The following is a 25,336-nucleotide window of genomic DNA, read 5'->3' on the forward strand; positions in this document are numbered from 1 at the left end:
ATCAATAAACTTTGATAAGGAATACTGAATTAGGACATGACTAAACACTTGCTCTAAGAAAACTAAGTTCTGCTTGACGTTCTAAATGTCCCATGGATTACTGAAGTACCAGACTAATTAGTAAGAAAGGAAAAAAGCTATTAAAAACATAAAGTCCGGTTTAAAAATGGATTGAGGTCTATCCCATCATCCAGCTGAACAGTCTGTCCATTTCCCTTAAGGCACAGGGAAGACTATTACAGCACTCGGCATAAAAGAGCAGAGCATTTAAAAATAAATTGCAGATATGTAGAACTGCTGCATTCAACACGGAATCTGCAATCTTTCCTAAATTCAGCCCAGCTCTTCTTCATGTCACATACAGATGCACCAAACAGAGCAAAGCCACAACTTTCTGTCCTAGGTTCTGTTTAATAAAGATATGTCAAACAAAATGACTTTGGTAAATAGGCACATGTTAATTTCTCACTTTACAAGCAGAGAAACGAGACATAAGAAATGAAGCAATTTGCACAAAATCACGTAGTCTATGTTTGAACCATTAATTTGCAGATCAGTCTACTCTGTGATTGCCAGATCACTCTTGCCTTCTGCACAAACTAGGCAGGGAGCAGGGAAACGTGTTTGGGAGGATTCTATCCCCTTCCCCAGAACTCCATCACACCACGGCCACTCACCTGCCAACCAACAGGTTTTAGCAGAGGATTCCTGAAGGATGAACTCGTTTCACAGAACTTGAATACGTTTTGAAGATGGTCCTAAAGTTATTTCTCGTTAAGGCATTAGAGAAATTGTTGAAAGGACAACGTCGCTGCCTCTGAATTACTGGTTTTACCTAAAACGTAATTGCAAGACGGTATTGGGCAGAAAGAAGCCGACACAGGGGCTGATGTCACAGATCTGCCGGAGCAGGATCCTGCACCTGCCGAGGGCAGCAGGGCGATACAAAGAACCGAGTCCCGAAGTGACTATTTAGCCGCAGACGCGGAGATCAAAGACTCCCGTCAAACACCCAGGCAAACCTCAAACTAAATACGTAGCTCCTGGGACTTCCACCGACAAAACCGAGCAGGCATCGCTCCACCGGCGCCCGGCATAAGCGATTCTTGCCGCCCGAAGCCTCCTCGTCCACCCCCGCCCTTCTCCTCCTCCACCCGTCTCATCCCTCCGCTGTGCTCCAGGGGCATCGCTCCGGGGGAACGAGCCGCAGCCCCGGCACCTGCCGTCCCGGCTGAGGCGGGCAGCGAGCTCAGCGCGCCCGGTACTAGCCTCCCCCGCCGCCGCGCGCCGCGGCCGTTTAACCGCCGCCCGCGCGCGCTCGCTCGCCCGCCTCACGGCGGCGGGAAGGTGCCGTCCCCGCCGCCTCGCCCTAAGGCGAGGTGCCGTCCCCGCCGCCCTCGCCCGGCGGCCCTAATCGACCCCCTCGCCGTCCCACAGCCCCCCCGGTCGCGGCCGGGACGAGCGGAAGGCAGCGGCGGTGCGCGGCACCGGGGAAAACATCTCCCCTGCCCCTCCTCCTCCTGTGGATAAGCCCCTGTGTCAGCTCACCTCAGCTCCGCTGCAGCTCGGGCGGCCGGGACCCGCCACCCGGCATAGCGTGGAGGTGAAGGTAATGGTCCCGCCGCGCTGCCGCAGGCTCACGGCTGTGCAGGGCTAGCACCATAGAGAGGACGGCAGGACGAGAGACCTTCGACGATAGAGCGGAAGAGCGCCTAGAGAGGCCGGGGAGAGGCGGAAGTGACGCTCCCGTTGCCGCGGCGATCGCGCACCAGGTGCTGCCTAGCGTGGGGCCGGTGGTGGCGGCGGCGCGGTGATGCTTGCAGGCCGGGCACCGCCGGGCGCGGCGGATTGCTGCCGTCGCTTTCTGGCGGCGGCTGTGGCGGCGAGGCTGCGGCCGCTGCTATGCGGGCTACCGTCGTGCTGGGCGACGGCGAGGCGGGCGGCGGGGCAGTGGCCGAGCCCGGGCCTGCGGGTACCGGAGGCGGCGGAGGCGGAGCGGCTGGTGCAGCAAGTGCAGCAGGTGCAGCGGACCGGAGTGCTGCTTCGCCGCTTCATCGCCTGCCCGCAGCTGGCGCGCACTGTGCAGCGCTGCCTTCAGGACGGAGCCCGCCCTGGCCTCCAGCCCCTCCTGCTGGAGTGCGCGCCCGGTAAGCCGCCTTCGAGGATCCTGCCGTCTTCCACCCGCCTTCCCGCTGCCCTGCGGCGGTGGGCCCCTCCGGGTCTTCGCCGTCCCCGGGGCCGCCGGGACGCGGCGCTGCACGGCGTGCCCCAGTGACCTTGCGGGGTCAGCGTGAGCTGCTGCCCTCGCCACCGGCGGGAACGGACTCTCCCGGGGCCGCGGAGAGGTGGTGGTGCAGAGGAAAGGGGACGGGGCCCTGTCTCTCACGGTTTTCGGGTGGGTGTGGCGACTGCGTTGCGTGACGGTGCTGGCCGGGCCCGCCGGGGCGGGATCCGTGCTGGGGGCTGCCCCGGCCCGCCGGCTGCCGCCCTGGTGTTCTCCCGGGGCGGGCGTTGGCGACCGGGAGGGCCGTCTGAGCGTCGCGACACTGTAGTGTGTCTGTGGCGGGCGGCGGGGGGTCCATTTATATAGAGCTTTGAGAGGAATGAGTGAGTGCTCAGTCTGGAGACTTGTGTCGTCTGTGGTGTTAAAACTTTGCTATAGAGTAAGTAGAGATGCAAATTTCTGTCCAGGTAACGTTTTTGGTTTTGTAGGCAAACTTTCTCAGTAAAAGCATGCCTGAGGCTGAGGGCTATTACATAGCTAGCCCTCTGCAGTTACTTAATGGGTTGATTTTTGTACATTTCTGTAGAGGATATTTTGCCTGTAGAGATAACACGGGTAAGGTTTCAAAGTATATTTCGGTTGGCAGAAGAAAAAGTAGTAGAAATAGTTTGAAACATTATATCTAACGTTCTTCAGTACTTAAGTGTAGTGCTATGCTTAGTGTAATTCATTGAGCAATCTCAGGCAGGCTGCATGTAAATCTTTTTTCCAACTCTTGCTTTGAAGTGTGTTTAAACAAACACAAGTTATCTTTTGTTGAAGGTGGTATGTCCCAAGTGGTGTGTTGGGAGAATCACTAAAGGAAATCACTTAGAAAAAATGCACTTTTTAAATTTGATTTTTTATTATTTTTCCCCTTTAGGTCCTGGAATCTTGACCCGAACTCTGCTCAATGCAGGTGTTAGAGTGGTAGCTCTAGAAAGTAACTCAGCTTTTCTTCCAAACTTACAGGTACACTTTTGATTTGTAGAACATTTCTAAAGCTTAATTAAAGGGAAAATAAGAAATAAACTTATGATTATGTAATAACTGTTGGATCAAAAAGGAATTAGCCAGTGGTCGTTACATGTAAAATCTGAAATAACACTTAATAATAGAAAGTATTGTCTGGTTTGTTGTGGTTTGGCCTCAGCCAGCAACAAAGAACCACGCAGCCGCTCGCCGGAACCAGGACATGGTTTTACATTGCACATTCAGCAACAAGACTTTTATAATCAATTGATTTGACATTTTATGTGTGCAGGAATTCAAGTTCATAGTCTTCCTATGAGTAGTTTCATTGTAGTTGTGTATGTTTAAGCAAGATGTCTGTATGTCGTTTTCAGAAATCTGTAAAAAGAGTCTTGGTTATTCTGATTATCTCATGGTATCATTTGATCTATTGTCCTACAATTGACTGGTAATATTAAGACACTTGCATGTGTTGTCCTCTCCTGTTCACCTTGGCTTTGTGTGGATTCAAAGGTGGTCAGACACAGAGCTGCAGAAGTTGCACTGGAAAGGTTGTGCTACAGTTCTGTAAAGCAGAGGTTTGGAACCAAAGATTCTCACCTGGCTTAAAAAGTGTATAAAAGGCATATATGAAGAATTCCAGTTGTGAATCATTAAATGCAGTAGTTTTCTTAGTTGAGTATAACATTTTTGCAGAACATTGCAGAACATCTTACTAATTTAAGAATGTGTTTTAAAGCTCCAGTTGAGCAGCACAAAAATATCAAAATGCCCTGCACAATGAAGGAAAAAGTTCTTCTTATTAGCTGTAAGAAGCAGCTTGGAGATTTGACTTTTGTTGACTGGATAACAATTTTAAGTAGTGCTTGAACTTTTTTTTATTGTTTGGGTTGAGTGTTTTGCAAGATGCACTACCGCGTCCAGATTTCTTCAACTAAAACTAATTTTATTCAGTCCCTAGAGAATAGCCTGGATGGACAATTAAAGGTAATTTACGGTGACTTCTTCAGACTGGATCCTTTGGTGACTGGAATGGTGAAACCACCTGCTATGTGTTCTGACAAACTTTTTGAAACCATGGGTGTAGCAGCAGTTCCTTGGAGGGCAGGTATATGTATATGATCACACATGTTACAAATACATTTGAAGGCTGCATAGGCAGTTTGGCAAAATCTTTGGGATTTGCTTGGGGTCTACGTTCTATTTAATATATATATGCTGGATTCATGGATATTATTTCCTACATTTCAGTTTTATTTACGTTCTTGATAGCTTCAGAAAGCCCTTGTGGCAACATGCAATCTCAGCTATTTGCTTGTCTTTATTAAAAATTTAGTCTAATGCAAACTGGGCTTAGCTTTGACTGAAGGTTGTGTTGTGTTTGTTCATGAAGAATATGAGCTGACAGACTTTCTTTTCTTAATTGTTTGTAGTTGAGACATTAGCAATAAATTGCCTGGTACATAATGCAAAATCTTAAATATACTTTTACACACTATTGAAACAGATGTACCTGTGAAAATTTTTGGAATCTTACCACAGAAAAAGGAAAGGAACACGCTTTGGAGGCTTCTTTTTGCCCTGTATGAATGCAGTTCCATATACAAATATGGAAGAGTAGAACTCAACATCTTTATAAGTGAAAAAGAGTACAAGGTACGTGTAAGAGATTTTACAGGTAGTAAAGAATAAATAGTGCTTCATAGAACACAAAAACATTTATATGGTATAGTTAATGTTTTTGCTAGTGAATTTCTTTTTCTGCCAGAAATTTTAAGTCTTGTCTGTTTCCTACTTGTTCTCTTTATGCAGTAATAGCACTGTCAAGATACACACTGTTGTCATATAACTACAAATCTTAAAAATGTGAAGGCTGGTCCTTGAGAAGGATATGCAGCAGCAGACTAGCTGGTTTCCATTGTAACTCGTGAGGTGCTTAAATTCTGTAAATTGTTTACTAGTTGCAGATAATAGTCAATGAAGACTGAATTCAAAATGCCTCATGAAGAGGATTCAGAGTTACTAAATACCATGCTCAGTGAGATGCACTTGTCCTCTTGAGCCACTTTTGTATGCAGTACTGAAAAAAAACTGAGGCAAAATATGAGTGATTTACACACCTTTTTACTAAGGTTCTGTACACTAAGGTGCAGAGCAGCTTTCTGGGTTATATGTTCCTAATTTATGCTGTCCCAAACCTCTAGAACTGTACTTATAGTTCAAGGGTACCTTTTCTTTCTGTGAAACTGTGAGGTTTATTACAGAACCACAAACCTTTAATTACTTGGAGTAACCAAAGTCTTACAGTTGTGCTTACACAACCTGTGTTGTGTCTCACGCCCTACTGAAAAAAAAAAGTCTTAATTATATTATTTTGCAAAATGACAGGTTGGATACCACTGAAATATCCACTTAAATGGTATATTTTTAATGGCCAGATTTTTGAGCAAATAGGGGGCAGCCTATTCATTTAATGCAGTCACTGTTTTTTATTAAGTTTTCTGGTTTTATTGTGAACCCTGTTAGATGAGAGTTGTATATAAGCAATTGGAATCTTTTTTTTTTTGTCAGTCATAGGATGAGACTCTCTAAATCTATTATGAAAAGTTGAATCTCCCTGCTACAATTTACTTCTTTCTTTGCCCTGTTTAAAAATAACCACAAGTTTTTGTTTTTTTCTTGCCCTAAGAGCTGTAATATTGATCAGGATGATGACTGTGCGAACTGCTTAATGTTCAGCGAGGTCACCTGATGTTTGGCTTACTCTGCTTGTGTGTCTTCTTGGAAATATTATCTTATCAGTGCGAGCTGATAACTCTGCCCATGTTAGGCTTTGAATACAAAATATGATCTCTATTTCTCTCTGTGTGAAGCTTCTCTGCCTTAAAAGGGACCAGAAGGTATAAACCGGAAATTCCTACACAGTTCTGTTATCCAAATAACTGCTGCAAAGAAATACTTAGATTACCATAATGTCTTCTAATCATGTGTTCTGACAAGATGTACTAAAATAGTACAAAGTATGTATTTGAGGCCTAATGTAATTTTACCTTGGAATTTTAGACTTAACTATGAATTTCTTACCACTTTATATATGTATAAGGATTTTGCTTAGATAAATAAGCAATCTTAGTTTTTGCAACAAAAATGCTCTTTTTTTGCCATTTTGTTAGGTATTAACAGCAAAGCCTGGGGAAGCAAGGGCTTACCAAGCACTTACTGTACTTTGGCAAGTAGGATGTGAAATTCAGCTACTGCACATGGTAAGTTTTCTGTACCAGCTGACATCGTCTAATGCTATGGACATGTTTTTATAAAAGGGTGTTTTAGAAAAGTGTTTTACTGTCGTAAACTAATTGGAAGCTAATTTGACGTTTAAATTAGTTGGAGAACTATTGAAAACTTTTGGATGTAAAAACCTGAAGCAATCATGTTTTGTGTAAAAACTCTTTCAATTAAGCAGCACCATTATTAACTTTGATGTCAGTATTTTCATTACAAGCCACTGTACTCAAAAACATTTATTCTCAGAAGCTGGTAGATAAGAAAGAGATGTTTGCGCAACAGATAAGTCTTTTCCATCTTGCTAGGGGCTGTGTGAGACTAGAAGACTGCCCTTCCAGTCTGTCATAGTCTGCTCTTTGTTATATCGTCTGCATTTTGCCATCACGTATGTTTTCACCTTCCTGAGCAGTGTTCAATAGAAATCTTTTTTTGAGCCTTGGTGCCTTTATGTTCCAAGCAGGCCTACTTCTCCTGCTAGTCAATAACTATCTTAACTTGTCAAACATGCTATGTTTTAGTTTAAAAAAGTTTTTTATGTTGTTCCCCACCTCCACATGAGAACATGGTCATCAACTTTCACTTACTTTCTGCTTTTTAGATTTATCTTTGTCCTCTGTTTTTCTAGGAACCTACCTTCATAGTTTAAATGTTTTGCTAATCTAAAATTAAAAGTTTCACTAACTATTGCCTTCCAAATACCTTATACCACAAGGTATATATTAAGGAGTTGAAGAATAAGATGATTCCTGTTGAGGATGGTCATCTGACTAATAGGGATGAAGAAAAAGCAGGGATATTCAATATGCTTTTTTGCTTGTTTTTAATAATACTGATAGACCTTGGGCTGCCTAGTCCCCTGAGTTGGATAACCACTAGTGTGGAAACAGTGACTTTCTGTTTGTGGACACTGAAATTGTAAGGGACCAGCTGTATCAGCTGAATGTTCACAAGTCCATGGGGCCTGTTGGGATTCATCCCGGAGTACTGAAGGAACTAGCGGATGTTGTGGCAGGACCTCTCTTGATCATCTACCAAAGGTCTTGGGAGTCTGGGGAGGTCCCTGCTGACTGGAAGCTAACCAATGTTATTCCAATCTACAAAAAGGTTGTGAGGGAAGGCCCAGGAAACTACAGACCTGTCTAACCTCAGTTCCTGGAAAAATTATTGAGAAGATTATACTGGGTACTATTGAAAGGCATTTAAAGAATAACGCTGTCATCAGGCAGAGTCAACATGGGTTCACAAAGTGAGAGTTGTATTAATTTGATGTTACCTGCCTAGTGCATGCAGAGAAGGCGGTGCATGTAATTTTTCTGGATTTTAGTAAGACTTTTGATACTGTACCTCACAACATCCTTCTGGACAAGTTGTCCAACTGTGGGATGAGCCAGTTCATGGTGCACTGGGCAAAGAACTGGCTGAAGGGCAGAGCTCAAAGGGTTATAGTAAATGGGGCTACATTTGCCTGGCAACCGGTCGCCAGCGGCATTCTTCAGGGTTCAACTCCAGGGCCAGTTCTGTTCAATATATTTGTCAATGATCGGGATGCAGGAGTGGAATGTACCGATAACAAGTTTCCTGATGGTAGCAAGCTGGGAGGTGCTGTTGAGTCTTTTGAAGGACAAGATGTCTTGCAGAGGGATCTAGATAGATTGGAGCATTGGCCAGTGATTAATGGGATGAAATTAAACAAGTCGAAATACTGGATTCTGCACCTGGGACTGAGTAATGCTGGGCACAAGTACGAATTGGGAGAGGAGTGGCTGGAGAGCAGCCCTGCAGAAAGGGATCTGGAGGTGCTTGTTCACAGCAGGCTCAATATGAGTCAGCAGTGTGCCCTGGCAGCCAAGAGGGCAAACCACATCCTGGGGTGTGTCAAACACAGTATAACCAGCCAGTTAAAGAGGTGATTATCCCGCTGTATTCAGCATTGGTGAGGCCTCACCTTGAATACTGTGTGCAGTTCTGGGGTCGCAATTTAAGAAGGGTGTTAAGGTCCTTGAATGTGTCCAGAGGAGGGCAACACAGCCAGTGAAAGGGCTAGAAGGAATGTCCTATGAGGAGCGGCTGAGGACTTTGGGTTTGTCTAGTTCGGAGAAAAGGTGGCTGAGGGGCAACCTCCTATAGCTTCCTGAAGAGGGGAAGCAGAGAGGGAGGTCCTGAGCTCTTCTCCCTGGTATCCAGTGATAGGGTGCATGAGAATGGTTCAAAGCTGCACCAGGGAAGGTTTAGACTGGACATGAGGAAGCATTTCTTTACTGAGAGGGTGGTCAAACACTGGAACAGGCTTCCTAGAGAGATGGTTGATGCCCCATGCCTGTCGGTGTTTAAGGGGTATTTGGACAATGCCCTTAATAACATGCTTTAACTTGGTCAGCTCTGAAGTGGTCAGGCAGTTGGACCAGATGATCGTTGTAGGTCCCTTCCAACTGAAGTGGTCTGATCTGGTCTGGTCTGTTCTGTTCTGTTCTGTTCTATTCTACGCAGGTTAATTCTTCAATATATTTTCTCCTTCCTGTAGGAACCTTGGTCATCATTTGTAACTAATTTGAAAAATGGGGGACTGGCAGTACCAAAAAGCATGGTAAGATTGTTATGTGCACTTTTCTTCTTTTGGAGATGCAGCTAAACCACTTTAACTAAAGGTTAAAATATCTTTATAACAGCATTTACACATGCATTTTTTAAGACGTGTTCTTCTAATTAAAACTTGCAGGCAGCATGTAGATGCATCAGAAGTGGGGTGAAGAATTGCTATTAGCTTAGAAACTGAAATAAAGTAGTATCATTATTGTCTATGCTGGAAAAAATATAGTGAATAAACAGCATAAAGGGATGTGGACAGGTAAAGTCTTTTTCAAAAGAAGTTGCTTGACAGGGTCACATCTACCTGCTTGAACAAAACAAGCATTACCACAATTAATAGCACAATCAGTACTGCTGGTTTTGATTACAATGGTTATTCACATGTCCAGTGTAGATTCCGTGTGCTAGTTAATTGCTGAGAAGTGTGAGAAGTGGAAAAATACCCCGTGTTAAGTTCTTTACTTTTCTCTTTTAGAGAAGTAGTGATGTTCCTTTGTATAATATAAGAATATTTCTATTTAATGCCAATAATAAAAAAGCTTATTTTCTTAGTATTTGATTTTACCCTCCCCAGAAAGCTGCTACTTTAATATAACTGAGTGTTGTTTGGAACGTTACTGTACAATATAAGTGACTGTGAGTGAATGTAAGTGACTGGGTGTGCCTTACACACTTAGGCGTGTTGCTGTAAAGCCATGTAGAGAGGCATATCAGGTAGATTATGTAAGATGTAGTGTGACAGCCTTAGAAGTACAAATGTGAGATCTGTTGGATGATATACTCATTGTTGCCAATACAGAAGTACATTTATTTCAGTTACAGACTCCACTCCCTCCCAATTTCATAAAATCCTCAAGTTGCAACATTGTCTTAGTGTTACACTTAAATAATTCTGTCTTTATATACAAAAGGCAGGTAGTTGAAGTGATCTGATCTGATCCCTTGTACAGTATAGGAATATTATAGGTCATATAATCTCGAAAACTCACATCAAGCCTGTATTGTCTATTACAAGTAAGAAAGTTAAGTCTTAAAAGATGAAAATAAAACTGAAGTGATAGTATGTCTGGTTTATTTCCTATTTCCTTTCCTGTTTGGGAGGGTGGGGGAGGTAAAGCATCTTTGTTCTAGGAACAAAATTTTAAAGCCTTGGCTTCCAATGAAATTGTCTTGTTCAGACTTCTAAAACTCTTTAAAAAATGTTACTGGTGGCACAGATGAAATGCTTACTCTTAGCTAAAGACAGACACTGTCTTAAAAAGGACTTTTCAGTGACTTGTTTTGTTTTTCTTGCAGTGGCTGCCAAATGACCATTTATGTTTGGTACGACTGACTCCTCATCAAAATCTATTTACAGGGGGCTTGAAGCCCACAAATTCATCTACCTTTATTTTCATGGTGAAACAGTGTCTTGCTAAACCCAAGTCTAGACTTACTGATAGATTAAAGTAAGTAAGAAAGAATTACAGGTTTTATAGTTTTTCTTATGAGAAATATAGGAAAATATTAAAATATGTTCTCAAAGTGGTATTTATTTGCAGCTGAAATTTTTTAAAAAATTAATTATCTGCGTATAGAATAGATTTCATTATTGCAATCCACAATACAATATTTTGGAGCATCTTCGTGGCCTGTATTTACAGATGATAAAAACTTGAGGTTTAACAGGAAGCTAGACAAGTATTTAGAATGTAGTTGTGCAGTAATTGTCTGCATCTCCAATGGAGGTGAGGTCATGTATCTGCATGAAGTTTTCACTCACTTTAATAATAACAATTTTTAATAATAAAGTCACCAAGAGTTTTTCAGGTATAGAAATTAAAAGCTGAAAAAGAGTTTCTGTTTATAACAGATGTCAAAGTAACACTAATGAAAATAGCTGAAGGTTACTGAAGGTGGAGTGGAGATGTCCTCAAATGGCTTTCTGTTACCTAATTAAAAACATAGGCTTTATACTTACTTACCAATTATGCAACTCCCTTTAATTATTCTTTTTGGTATTACATTGGAGCTATTAATTTTGCTTTATGATCAGTAGATTTCCGTTTCCCATAAATGGGAAGTGTTTGCAGTCTGGAAAGCATTGACTTCAACTTGTTAATGAAAATAATTAATGTATTTCTCATTTGCTGGTAGTAGTTTATGGAAGTTAATTTCCAGAAAGGGGAGGAGGAAAAAAAAGATAATAAATTCCAGTAACTCACTTAGCAAAGACAAGTACAAAGAGCATTAATGGTTTTCTTTCTTAAAACTCAGTAGTGTGCCTAATCTCCACTCAGTCCTTTGGCCAGGAAGTGGACCCAACCTTGAAGGCTGCTAATGTGCATCTTCTGTGTATTTGTACACCTTTTTCTTCTCTGGGAAGTAATTAATGTATATGCACATGTATAAAAAGTCTAGTTTTCATAGCAATGATGTAGATGGGGAGACAGTGGATACATCTGTTCATATATAGAACAAAATAACTGGGAGGTATAAGTAACTATCTCATGCTATACTGAATCATCTTCTTGAAGATTATCTTGGCTTTAATTTCCCAGGCATTGAAGAATAACCCCTTTTTATGCTGTAATGCCTGTTACTGACCTTATGCATTTGGGGAGGAAGGGGGATGGAGGGCAGCTGCACTCTAATAGGGTTTGTGGTTTGGTATTGTCTATATCTGCTGGGGGCTTTATTTGGTATTTACATGTCTTATTAGCAGAGGTTTCTTCCTGTTTGCAGTATGGACTGAAAATAACTTGTGTTGTAGGAAGATGTTAACTTCCAGAAGCTGAGAAAGAGTGAAATGGACCTCCAGATACTGTTTCTTGCGCTTTAATTTTTCACAGAAAGAAATGCTCCATTTTGATTTTATTTGTTTGTTTGTTTCAGTTCGTGGAGCTTGGACAGTGGTGGCAAATTACTGAGAGAGCTAGAAATTCCCAAAAATGCTGAAGCACGTGACTTATACCCAGAAGATTATAGGCGTCTTTTTGAGGCTTTGCAAAACTCTAGTATGTTTACTGAAACCTGGTTCCATGATGAAGTCTTGGAAAGTATAAGAAACATAAACTTATAAATCTAACGCTGCTGTCTTTTGGAAGATCACCTTTGCTTCTGGAAGATTACTTTGATAAGAAATGATTTAAATAAAAATCAGAGATATTGTTAGCTAGATGATTTCCTGTCCAAACAGGAAAACAAATTCATCAAGTAACAAGAGCCATTCTACATGGGATGAAAGTGACAGATTCACAGTTATTTGATCACAATTCTATCTAGAATGGACAAACTTTGCATCTTTTCCAGGAGCATATTAGTAACCTGCTGCTTTTGGATGTACCACTTAAATGGAACTTTTTGTTACACGGCTGTATATTTACAACATTTGAAAAAAAAATATCAGACCAAATATTGTTATTTGTGTGGTTTGTATTTTAGTGCCCAGTGATTTGAATGCCTTTTCACAGATTCCCAAAATACATAGGTATTTACAACCTCTGAACCTGTTATATTGTCTCCTGGTCTAAGAACCTTGCAGTCTAAAGTCAACATAATAAGAAATCAATAGTGGTGGGTTAATAGAAGACAAGACAGCATGATAAAACATCAACTAAGAGTTTGGATTTTATTAACTAAAGATTGTTATATCTCTGATTAGAGTGAAAACTTGTAACAATTCTTTCTTTTGAAATTTTGAAAAGAACACTGGGCAGCCTCTTCTAGTTTGCAATATGCAAATGCCTATATGCGTATAGGCTTTATTTTATTTTAGGTCTTTAAAAAAAGTCACCAGAACATTCTGTATCAACAGTTTGGAAAAAAAAGATGATCTTACCTGCAACCTTTGTCAATATGTATTTGTTTAATGTGTATTGCTTGTACATAAAACCTTACTTTAAACCCATATGCTATTAAAACTATCTTTTTAGCCATAGTCCTTCATAATGCAACCTGTTCCTAATTTCTTTTCCTGTCTTACCATGTAACTGTTCTGTTGTTGTCTGTAGTGCTTCCAGGCTGTACTGGGTCTGTGTTTTATACTGTCTGCTCTGGGAAGAGCTGTGGCCAAAAAGATGCTTTTTTAGCAGAGTATGAGTTAATAAAATGCCTTTTTGGTAAAGGCTGAACTATTTTCTGGCTTTGGAAAACAGCAACAACCAAAAATGCAAACACAGGATTGTATTTCTTAAGCATGGTGTGAGGTATAGATGTGACAAGCATTCATCTCTGCCTTCCTGCTGCAGAAGGAAAATTGACTGCAAGCAGCCTCAGTTCACTCTGCTAGCTAGGCTGGAGCTCTCCATTTAAGCTGCCAATAAGCCTTTGTAATGTTGTGATGAAACTACTGGGAAGGCTGAGCTTTAATTTGCAGTCTGTCTCAGAGTATTGCTGGTGTTCTGGTGTAGGCCTTGGAGATTTGAGGCTTTCCTTCTGTTTACATCTCTTACTGTTTCAGATAACTTGCATCACAAATTGACCATGAGTGGCCAACTTGCATTAACAGAAGCACATCCACCCATTTTCAGTCCCAATAGATGGTAACTGTCTTATCTACTGGTCTAAAAGAATGCAGTGTCTCCTGGCCTGATTTTTTTTTTCCTTTTTTTTTTTCCCCTTGAATCAAATACCGTGCTCTTGGTGCAACAAGATGTCTTATATCAACATACCAGAAGTATTCAATGCATAAAATGTAAGACCACCACTGTCTATAAACTTCTTTAACTGTGTTGCTGATAACATTTCAAACATGAACTGAAAAAAGGAAAATTAGTTGCTCTGATTTTTTTAATGTTACTGGAAAACAGCGTTTACTTATCCAATACAGAGACTCCCAAGATAACAGGGGCAGGAGTTTTAAGTGGAAGGAATATTGTTTAACTGGGAACTTTAAATGAGGAGACTTAGTGCTAAACAGAACTCTGCCATTAAGTGTAACCAATATGTTTCACGCTGATCACAAATGTGAAATGAAGAAAGCAATGGCTGTCATTATAAAAGTGGTTTTGGTATTGATGGAAGAGATGGAACAAAGTGAAAATTACTGACGTACGTGAATGAATACAAGGGAGTGAAATTGAAGTAGGTCCACAGATTCATTGATGCTACCCACTTAGTACTTCCTACTGTTGCAGGTTTACAGCTTCTGTAGGATAATGCTGAATACAAACTTTCACTGAAATTTTAAATTGTATATAAAGACTTTTTGTGTGCTTTTGTTACAATTTCTTAACCAAACCTGTACTTACTGTGTTCCTTTCCTTTGCGTATCTGCCTTTGCCATATTCCTTGATGTATTGATGGAAAATTGAGCCAACACAGAATCACAGAATCACAGAATTATCAGAGTTGGAAGGGACCTCTAGAGATCATCTAGTCCAACTCCCCTGCTAAAGCAGGATTGCCTAGAGCACATTTCTCAGGACTGCATCCAGGCGGGTCTTGAAAATCTCCAGGGAAGGGGACTCCACAACCTCCCTGGGCAGCCTGTTCCAGTGCTCTGTCACCCGAACCGTAAAGAACTGTTTCCGTGTATTTGAACGGAACTTCCTGTGTTCTAACTTGTGCCCATTGCCCCTCGTCCTGTCACTTGGAACCAATGAAAAGAGCCTGGCTCCATCCTTCTTCAACCCACCCTTTAGATACTTGTATGCCATAATCAGGTCTCCCCTCAGCCTTCTCTTCTCCAGGCTAAAGAGTCCCAGCTCTCTCAGCCTTTCCTCATAAGGGAGGTGCTCCAAGCCCTTAATCATCTTAGTTGCCCTTCGCTGGACTCGCTCCAGCAGTTCCCTGTCCCTCTTGAACTGGGGAGCCCAAAACTGGACACAGTATTCCAGTTGTGGCCTCACCAGTGCCGAGTAGAGGGGGAGAATGACCTCCCTCGACCTACTGGCCACACTCTTCCCTATGCAGCCCAGGATTCCATTGGCCTTTTTGGCGACAAGGGCACATTGCTGGGCCATGGATAATTTACTGTCTACCACAACCCCCAGATCCTTCTCCTCCAAGCTATCTCCCAGCAGGTAAGCCCCTAACCTGTACTGGTGCCTAGCATTCTTCCTCCCCAGGTGCAGGACCTTGCACTTGGTTTTGTTGAACCTCATTAGGTTCTTCTCTGCCCAGCTCTCCAGCCTGTCCAGGTCACGCTGGATGGCAGCACAGCCCTCTGGGGTGTCAGCCACCCCACCCAGTTTGGTATCATCAGCAAACTTGCTGAGGATACACTCTGTCCCCTCATCCAGGTCATTAATGAATATATTAAACAAAATAGGACCGAGTATTGACCCCTGGGGGACACCACTGGTTACAGGCCTCCAACTAGACTCTGTGCCGCTGATCACAACCCTCTGAGTCCTGTCCCGCAGCCAACTCTCAATCCACCTCACTGTCACCTCATCTAGCCCATACTTCCTCAGCTTCCTAATAAGGATGTCATGGGAGACAGTGTCAAAAGCCTTGCTAAAGTCAAGGTAGATGACATCCACGACTTTCCCCTCATCCAGCCAACCAGTTATAACATCATAGAAAGCTATCAGATTGGTCAAGCACGATTTACCCTTGGTAAATCCATGTTGACCACTTCCAATAACTTCCTGTTCCTCAACGTGATTGGAGATGACATCCAGAATGAGTCGCTCCAATACCTTCCCAGGGACAGAGGTGAGACTAACCGGTCTGTAGTTCCCTGGGTCCTCCTTCTTGCCTTTTTTGAAGATTGGAGTGATGTCGGCCTTCCTCCAGTCCTCAGGCACCTCTCCTGTTCTCCATGACCGTTCAAAGACGATGGAGAGTGGTCTAGCAATAACATCCGCCAGCTCTCTCAGCACTCGCGGATGCATGCCATCAGGGCCCATGGACTTATGAATGTCCAGCTTGGCCAAGTGGTCTCTGACCCGGTCCTCCTCAACTGAGGGAAAATCTTCCACTCTCCAGACCTCCCCTTTTGCCTTCAGAGGGTGGGATTCATGAGGGACAGCTTTAGCAGTGAAGACCGAAGAAAAGAAGGCATTCAGTAACTCTGCCTTCTCTGCGTCCTCCACCACTAGGGCACCTGTCTCGTTCACCAGCGGGCCTACATTTTCCCTAGTCTTCCTTTTTCTATTGATATATTCAAAGAACCTTTTCTTATTGTCTTTGACTGCAGTGGCCAAGCTGAGTTCTGATTGAGCTTTGGCCCTTCTCATTTTCCCCCTACATAGCTTTGTTATATCTTGATAATCCTCATAAGTTGCCAACCCCCTTTTCCAGAGAATGTAAACTTTTCTTTTTTTCCTGAGGTCCAGCCAAAGTTCTCTATTTAGCCAGGCTGGTCGTCTTCCCCGTCTGCTCGTTTTTCGAGACAAGGGGATGGCCTTCTCCTGAGCTTTTAAGAGCACCTGCTTGAAGTATGCCCAGCCTTCCTGGGCACCTTTGCTCTTCAAAACTGCCTCCCAAGGGACACTCTCGACCATGCTCCTAAACAGGCTAAAGTCTGCCCTTCGGAAATCCAAGGTGGCAGTTCTGCTGGCTCCCCGCCTTACGTGATCAAGAATTGAAAATTCTATCATTTCGTGATCACTGTGCCCAAGGCGACCTCCAACCTTTACATCCTCCAACCTTTACACCTCTTCAGTTATTTTTGATTCATGTAAATGCAAAGACAGAACTTGCAACTAAGAGAACAGTTTATAAATACAGGTTAGTATTTACATTTTAATAACCCTCCAAAATACTATTCAGAGAAAACAAAACTGCAAATTCACTTAAAATTTAAAAGGTTAGACCTTTTCAGAAGAGAAGATCTTCATGCTAACTTTGAGACCAAAAAAGTTTACAGGAACTACTTTTCTATCATAGTGGGATAGCAGTTTCCCATTTCTAAAAGTGCATTAATTTGCAAGTTACTTTTTAATATTTATTTTATCTGGCACAGTATTTTGAAATTAGCACCATCACTTTGAAAATGTTGCACAATTCAGTTGTTTTTTACATAGTTTTGTGTTATGACACTTTTTATATATAAGATATAAAGTAACAGAATTTTTACATTACATTAATTAGCTGCAAGCTTTTGCACAGATCTATTTCTTGCTGTGTTTTCCTTTCTTTGAATTTGTGATCTTGGATGAGTTGAAGGTGACAACATACATACAGTATACTTAATTGAAAGTCCACGGTATAGCACATTCCTTTCAATTATTTCCAGACTCTGTCTTTTTTTCTTCTTTTTCTTCCCCCATGACCGGTGTAATTCATGAACCTCCAAAACCTGAACGACACATGATACATCTCTCAAGTAGAATTCTTAAGTATTACTTCCGTTTCTTAGAGGAGATGCCAAGAAAATGGCTTTTGGCATACTATATTACAGCACCAATATATCGTAGTTTGTATATTGACTGGAACTTCAGAGGTGCTAAGTCTTTTCTAATGGCCCTCATCATTTGTGCCATCCATTTGCATGTAAAAGAAAATTACATGATCATGATGGTAATTGCCTAAATTTTACTACTTAATGTACTAAAATTATAGCAAACACAAATACAAACAGAAAGAAACTTGGTCCTTATGATGCCCAGTTAATGAGAAATTTTGCCACTTGGAATTAGGAGATCAGTCGTGTTGGATTCTAAAGTTAGTAGTTCGCTTTTTATCCAGAAGAAGAATTTGTGACCTTGTACTAATTAACACAGTAGATGATGTGGTAAGGGGTTGTTAAGGTGGAATATGTATATACTGGCTACTAGGATTGTTCAGCATTGGACATTTTAGTAATTACAGCTTAGCCTTGCAGGTAATAATTATAATGTTGATAGAAATACCAACATAAAACTTGAGAAACAGATTGTGTGGTGTAGTTCAAGATGTGTAAGTGTCATAGGAAAAACCTGAGGCTTCCTGAGAAACATGTTGAATTAATTCTTCTGGCAGGCTAAACGCAATCTATGGGGCTGTAGATTGAAAACTCCAATCTAAGCTTTGTAAGTCTTTAATTAGCAAAGCTGTACCTTTCTTCTGTAAACATTGAGAAAATGGAAATAACAAGTAACTTTTCCAGAACAGGCAACAAGTCAGTGGGAGATGTTTATTTACTCATTGTATCCTTGCTCAATAGCTATTGCGTCTTTCCTTGCATATGCTGTTTAACATGTCATGGCTAAAAATAGACACGCTGGCTGTCCCCGGCTGATATAACACAACACGCAGCGAGCATATGAAGCCCAAGGGAAATTAGGGGTAGTTAAGGTACAGCAAATGGAACACTCAATTACTCATAACATAAGTGGGACTTTAACACTTGATGTAGTTGTTCCTATTGATAAGACACCCAAATAGGCCTACAACATTGCCTGTTTACGTAGAACTTTATTTGTGCAGTTTGGTATGATTCATAAATTGGAATGTGTCTTAAGGGGTTGGGGTTTGTTTTGGTTTTGTTTTGTTTTGGTTTTGTTTGTTTTGTTTTGGGGTTTTTTTTGTTTGTTTTGTTTTGTTTTGTTTTGTTTTGTTTTGTTTTGTTTTGTTTTGTTTACATCCCAGCATGGCTGCTCTTAATGTTCTTCTACAGGATTCTTTTTGTCTTGGTCTCTTTGCTTATGTGGTCAATTTCTATAGCGATGGCAAACATCTGATATCACCAATAGCTCTTCCCCTGCTTTCAGCTGCAAAGTGTAGTAGACACATGCAAAGACTTTTATTTCTTTGCCACAGAATCACATTCTGAAGGTATGAGAGGCCTTCAGCCAGTTTGGCTTGGCAATGATTTTGTTTGATTTTATGCAGATCTGCACCCAGTCTACAAATTGACATGGGAGTAGTTGGCCATGTGCAGCATTACTGCTTAAATTAGAAAAATCAGATTTAAAAAAAAGCAGGAAACAAAGGCATATTGCACTGTGTGTGTAGGTTTTTTGGAAGCCTTTGCTAATAAAATTCAATGCTTCCTGCCAGAAATTGTCTGCAGGAGAAAACAATTTTAAGAACTCTTTGATTCATGCCACTGTAAAAATGTGAGATTATAATTTTTTGTGTGTGTAATTAATGCCTTGGGATTTTTTTTCTATATAAAGTACATTCACAGCTCTTGTCTTTCAGCTAGGAAATTATGCTGACGAACTTCAGAAGCTTATTTCTGCCATCTGAAGGAAATTAATGTGCTTGAGGCAGGAAAGACTCAAAAATAGAAAGTTTTTGTAAAGTTTGTAGTAAAAAATCAACAGGTAAAATCTATGTAACTGTGAGTGAAATTTATTATGAATTTGTGCTTAAAATGCTTCTGTTGTGATTTTTTTTAATTTTACCTTCTAGAATAAATTCTTAACTAGCACACCAACATTAAAAGTGAAGAGACCTCAACAAGAGATTCCTATGTGTTCATAAAAGATCTGTCTGTGCTTACAAGCTTTCAACTAAGTATTTGATAGCAATTCTATGCTGTTAGTGACACAGATTTTGTACTAATTCAAAATTTAACATTTTGTGTTTTGAGCCATATTTTGAAGAGCTAAACTTCCACTATGGTGTCTCATCTACTGGCAGTAAGGAAGTAGGACTAATTCAGCAGCATCAGCCACAATTAAGTGATATTTGCCACAAAAATGCCTCCATTACATGCCTTGACAGCTGCTTCCATCCAGAATGTGTCATGCATTTCAAATAGCAGTTTGGAATTCTGACCTGTCTAGGTCAGTGCATGACTTGGTCATATAAAAACCCCATACTAATAACAGGGGGTAATTAAGCTAAGTATAGTCGAGGGCTAAATGACCACTTACTGGAGTATATAACCATAACATCATTATGCTTTTCAGAAAATTCAGGCTGTTTCCAAAAACGTCTGAGTCGGGGGTGTTCAGTTGATTGCCATTGCTCAAAGACTGTGTTGAATGGCCTTCCCAGACAGACCAGTCTATAAAGTGTAGATGTCGATATCCAGAATCAGCTTTCCAGGCTCTTCTCACAGATGTCGAATATCCAACACTGCATCAATGAAAATGTTTATGCTGTGTTTAAAAACTTATCTGTACTAGAAAAGCCTCTATCACTACAATTATGTTGTCATATCAATTGAAATGCAATGTCAGCCAAAAGTTGTTCTTGGGCTTCTGTGGCTTATTTCACTACAACTTATGCCAGGCTGACAAAAGCCCCTTTCTTCAGGCATTCATACTTGGGGTTTTGCTAGAGTAGCTGGGCTCTCTAAGGTTGTAATTATTTTGTGTGTGCGTGGGAAAGATGACTGTCGTTCCCTCAGACACATTTTTGTACTTTGTGAGACCTTGTTACGTTCTGGGACATGTGAATGAGAAAACCTGACTTGGAAAATGATGAAAGCTACATCCAGTATTGTATATTCATATTAGCTCTTCCCTGAGTGCACGTTTTGCCGTTCATGGGTAGGACTTTAAGTTCATTCTCTTTTTACGGTTTTCTGACTGTTCATCTGTTAAGTTTATCCACCCAAGATACAGACATTAACTGCTGTTATTACTGGGTTTGCTTATGTTAAAGGCTTTTATCAACGCCTGCTTAGAAAATCAATAAAACAGCAGTAGACAGGGAAATGCAGAAGACTAAATAGGTGAAGGAGTAACGCATAAAACCCAAATACAGAGGTGGTCGTTTAATATTTTAATAACTGTTAAGGATAATTCTTGAGTATCTCACACTATCACTGTAATTGAATGCTTTTAAAAAAATTGCAAGGAGAATTACAGATAAGCATAGTATTGTGCATAATTCATTACCAAAAGAACTGACAGCCAGATTGCTGTCAGTTCTTTTGGTAATGAATTATGTCACTGCAGCATGTAAGTGAATGTCAAAATATATTTTTCCGTGGGAATCCTGTGGCTTGATGTACCTTGGTTCTTCCCAAAATTTTAGACGTGCATATTGCCATTTTCGATTACCCTGTTGCAACGTGGATGAAAACAATTGCAGACGGAAACAACCATTACTAAGAACAAACCTGAGTATGTTCTAGAAACGAAAAGCTGTTTTGCACAACTGCTAGGTCTGTCTCTGTTCTTTGACAGGACAACTCAACACTCCTTTCCAAAACACAAGCCCTAACTCCCTCTATAGGCGTAAAAAGGAAAAACATACCAAGTCTATCTGCAGTTCAGCATATTTAGCCTGCGGCATGTGTGTAATCTCATAAATGAATGAAAGCTACATAAACCCATATGGAAAGCACTTATTATCTCATGGGTTTTGAGCATCACCATTTCAGAGTGGTGCTCTTAGTTAATTGTGTAAGTGTTTTGCTTTTCTCCTGCCATCTATCTGGTGCCTCTAACTGATGGCCCTGGCAAAAAGCAGCTGGTGTATGGGGTGCATTCAAAGCGATGTACGCTGCCAGAGCTTGGGTGCTGAGCAGCTCCAGGTCCCTTCTTTGTATTCAGATCACAATGAGATCTAGAAATATGTCCGGATGCTAGCTCACAAGTAAAATTTCCTGTTTGAAGATGTTTTTTGACAGAATCATTATTGCACCTCTTCCTTTGTGAACCAAACTGTTTAATATTTTGATCAAGATAATGCAATGAAAGGTGTATCATCTTCTGCAACGAATGGCTTTACATACGATGAAGCCTCTGCCTGAGATCTGACGCTCTGCATCAGAGATCTACGCTGGTTTCAATGTTGCATCAGTGAAGAAAAGCTGCTGACAAACCCTTGGGTGTCAGTACAAAATGAGTACGATTTTGTCTCTGCGGTACATTGAAGGATGCAGCAGACTGGCTGCGTTCGTCCGCATCAGGTGCCCTGCTGGAAGGGCTTTCTGGTTTCCAGTGGCTTCTTGGAGGACACAGCCCCGGGCTGGGGCTGAGGAGAGCCGCCCACCTCAGCGTAGCGGAGGCCCTGGACGCCTTCACTTCATGACATACACAGCTGTGGGTGTACAACCTCCACGTGCCTCCATGACACTTTCACTTTTGCCCATATTTTTTTTCCACTTCCATGTCAGTGTCCTCCTCAAACCAGGACAGTCAGTACAGAAACGGGGCAGTAATGGTGCCGGACAGGGCTAACATGGAATTTCTATGGCTTCAGGCTTCTTCTGAGGACTGGACTGTCAGAAGGGTCCCCGTTTTCATCCTTAACAGGGATCTATGATTAGCCATTTCTTCACTGCCTCGTTCCCTTCCAAAACAAAACAACCAACCCACAAAGTTACAGAGTAACTGGAAAAAAAACAACCTCCCAACCTGCAGCCCGTTTGTAACCGGCCATGGAAACATCGATAACCACTTCGTTCAGCCTCACAGGGGGATGCGTTAATGCAAATGTATTATTAAGTCCCTCTTCAGGGAAAGGGCTATTCTCTGCCCCGCGCCCGCTCAGTACAGGCGAGACATCTGGTGTCAGTCGAGAAAAACGTGCGTTGGAAGCATCCCCGCCGCCCCCGAAGAAGGGGGGAGCTCAGCTTCTTCCCGCCGCGGGGGCGGCCCCGGCCCTCAGGTAAGATGGCGGCAGCAGCGCCGCGTCACGTGGCGGGCGGGGCGGCCCCCGCGCGCTCTCTCTCTGTGGCGGCGCGGGCCGCGCGGGCCGGGCGGGCGGGAGGATGGAGCCGGCGGCGCTGGAACGATTCCCCAGCCCGGGCAAGGGCAGCGGCCTCCGCTCCCGCCGGCGGCTGCGGCCCGGCGAGCTGCTCTACCGCGCCCACCCCTTCGCCTACGTCGTCACCAAGGAGCAGCTGGGCGGCGTGTGCGAGTGCTGCCTGCGCAGGTACAGCCGGGCGGGAGGCAGGCAGGACGCACGCCGCAGCCGCCTCTCCCGCCGTCGTCCCCGCCCGGCCAGCGCCGCCCCTTCCGCTGAGGCGGGGCGGTGCCGGCCTCGGGTGATGGGGGGGGGGGGAGGTGGTCTCCCTCTGCCGAGGGGCCCGCTGCGGTGGGGGTGAGGCGCGCGACTCGCCGCTGCCTCACGCTTTTTTTTTTTTTTTTTAATTAAAACTTTTTCTGACATGGCGTTCTCTCTTGCTGGGCGCGGGGCGAAGGTTTCCTGGGCTCGCTGCCCGCTGCGGGCGAGCGGGAGTCGGAGGTGGCGCGGTGGTGTGCCGGTGCTCGGCGGCGGCGGGAGGCGTCAGGCTGCCTTCGTGGAAGGCCTCCCCTCAAGCGGGCGGGAGCGGCCGAGCGCCGCCGGGTGGTCGGTGGCTTCTGGGGGCGAAGGCCTGAGCTGCGCCGCGGCGGTGGGGTTACCGGGCCGCGGTGGGCACGGTGTGACTGCCCCTGTGTGACCGCCTAAAACTGCTTGGGGTGGTGGGGGTCAGATTCTGCCCCGCGGCGGCCCCTCCAGGGGACCGTCCGTGGTGGTTTGAGTTTGCTGCCGCCTGCGCGAGTTGATCCCGTGTACGGAGCGCGGCGTCTTGAGGCGTGTGTTGGGTAAACTTCCTTCAGGTCCTTAACGAGTGAAAGCTGACAAACCCACAGTAGCTTCCTGTGTTTGTTTAAACAAACAAACAAACAACACCACACCAAATATTAACTGTTTCCTATTCTTTAGCAATTTTCCAGCAAGGCAGATTGTGATAGACCTGTTTGTATATTATTTGTATATTAATACCTGAAACATATTGGTAGGTAATCCAAAACCATGTGTAATTACCAAGACTTGAAGAAGAGAGAGAATTCAATACTGCTAGCCTTTGCCTTTTTTTTTTTTTTTTTTTTGAAAGTCTTTGATGTTTTATTTATTGAAACGTTGTGGTTTGGGCTGGATTGGCCACTCAGGTGGAAGGAAGGAAAGATGTACTCCCCTATGCCTCCAAAGAGAGGCAGGAAAGAGAGACAGGTATGAATTTAGAAGGATCTAAACTACTTTAATGAAATATTAACAATAAAATAAAAAAGGAAATAATAAAATATATACAAAACCATATCAAGCTCCCATGCTCCCATTCCCAGTGCTTTGCTTCGTATTCTTACAGGGTATCTTGGCTTCTGTTTAAATAAATGATAATGTTCCAGGTCACGCTTGCATCTAACCTCAGCGTATTAAAAAACCCAAAACAAAACAAAACACCAAAAAAACAACGCAACCCCCCCAAAAAAGATTTTTAGCTAACATACCTGTGAAATCTGACTTGTGACATCAGAGTCCTTTGTGGTGGTGACTGCCTGTACCTTTTCAAGTTGTAAGAGGCTGTGGACTTCAGAAGACAGGCTGAGAGCAGCAACAGGTGGAATGAAATACATCTGAAGTGTTTGGATACAGTAGTGTAACCAGGGCAATGTTTGTTAGGAGACACAGTGATATATCATAAAAGGTTATGTATCTGTGAAGGTTTGCGTTTTTTTTTCTCAATAGTGATAGCCATTCAATTAAAAAAGTTAAATAAGGCGGATAAAAATAATTTCCACCAATCTAGCTTGCAGTGCAAAATGTACTGTGGCTAGACAGAGTTTATAGATCAGAACTGTGCAAGCTGACTTTTTTCTTATTCATCTAATTAAAGGCCGTAGCTCCTTATTCAACAGACTTTGTTAAATTAGTGAGTGATACATATAATCCATACATAGTTGTTTGGGTTTTTTTAATGTATGGAAATCAGAAAAATGGTGAAGTGGGATGTGGATTCAAACTGTTGCATGAATCTGGTTTTCATTTAACGTGGAGTGTGATCTTTGTTCAAAGCCAGGTATGAGAAAAACAATACCACTCATTTCCAGGACTACAGATAAAGTTGCACTGTCTACTACTTTGCCTATTTTTCACTCTGATCTTTAGGTGGCGGTACAGGAACACACAGACACACAGAGAGAGCGAGAGGAAAAAAAAAAAAAAGTCTTGTGTTTGAAATTGATTTAGCATTTTAGCATTCTTGTTATATATAAAATTAACGTTTGAGGCTTTATACTGTGAAGTCCAATTCTATACTTACTTTTGTCTCCCAGCTTCTACTAGTAAATGTTGGATGCAGCTTTTGGCTGTATGAGAAGTGCTGGGTGAGCCAGAAGATGGGTAATGATGTGCAGAATATTTTATTTCTGGGCTGCCTGCTGAGGCAGCATGGTTTCACCAGGATTTGGGGTCACAGGCTTGTTATAGTACTGACTTACTCTGTGACCTTGGCTGAGTCCTTACAGTGAGGGTCTGCCATACCCAAGCAGGGTAAGGATGGCTGTTGGGGGCAGAGTTTGCTGCTCTGATTCAGAGAGGAAAGTTTGGCTAGTGCATTAGTTCTGCTTAGTGTTATCTCAATTAAAGTGAATATTATTGTGGATGTAAAATACTGAAGTGTTTTTATCTATCTATCTATATATA

The 25,336-nt window shown here is 42.6% G+C and overlaps 2 protein-coding genes across 2 annotated transcripts in view; both read left to right on the forward strand.

Annotated features, from left to right (window-relative positions):
• Window positions 1–1,813: 1,813 nt before the first annotated feature.
• On the forward strand, window positions 1,814–14,320 carry TFB2M (transcription factor B2, mitochondrial; the record flags this gene model as incomplete). The annotated part of the gene is made up of 8 exons (XM_082481433.1): window positions 1,814–2,147; window positions 3,147–3,235; window positions 4,190–4,343; window positions 4,743–4,891; window positions 6,409–6,498; window positions 9,042–9,104; window positions 10,403–10,554; window positions 11,981–14,320. The coding sequence occupies 8 exons, from the start codon at window positions 1,814–1,816 to the stop codon at window positions 12,165–12,167; spliced, it is 1,218 nt and encodes a 405-aa protein (XP_082337559.1). The 3' UTR covers window positions 12,168–14,320.
• Window positions 14,321–22,637: 8,317 nt separating this feature from the next.
• SMYD3 (SET and MYND domain containing 3) overlaps window positions 22,638–25,336 on the forward strand; it is a gene marked incomplete at its 5' end in the record, with an annotated part of 432,372 nt that continues 429,673 nt past the window's right edge. The window contains one exon of the mRNA XM_082481422.1: window positions 22,638–22,801. Within this exon, the coding sequence (XP_082337548.1) occupies window positions 22,638–22,801 (164 nt within the window). The remainder of the gene's footprint in view (window positions 22,802–25,336) is intronic.

The sequence above is a fragment of the Vanellus vanellus genome (genome assembly GCF_965231255.1).
Source record: "Vanellus vanellus genome assembly, chromosome: 3".
In the NCBI taxonomy this organism is placed as follows: domain Eukaryota; kingdom Metazoa; phylum Chordata; class Aves; order Charadriiformes; family Charadriidae; genus Vanellus; species Vanellus vanellus.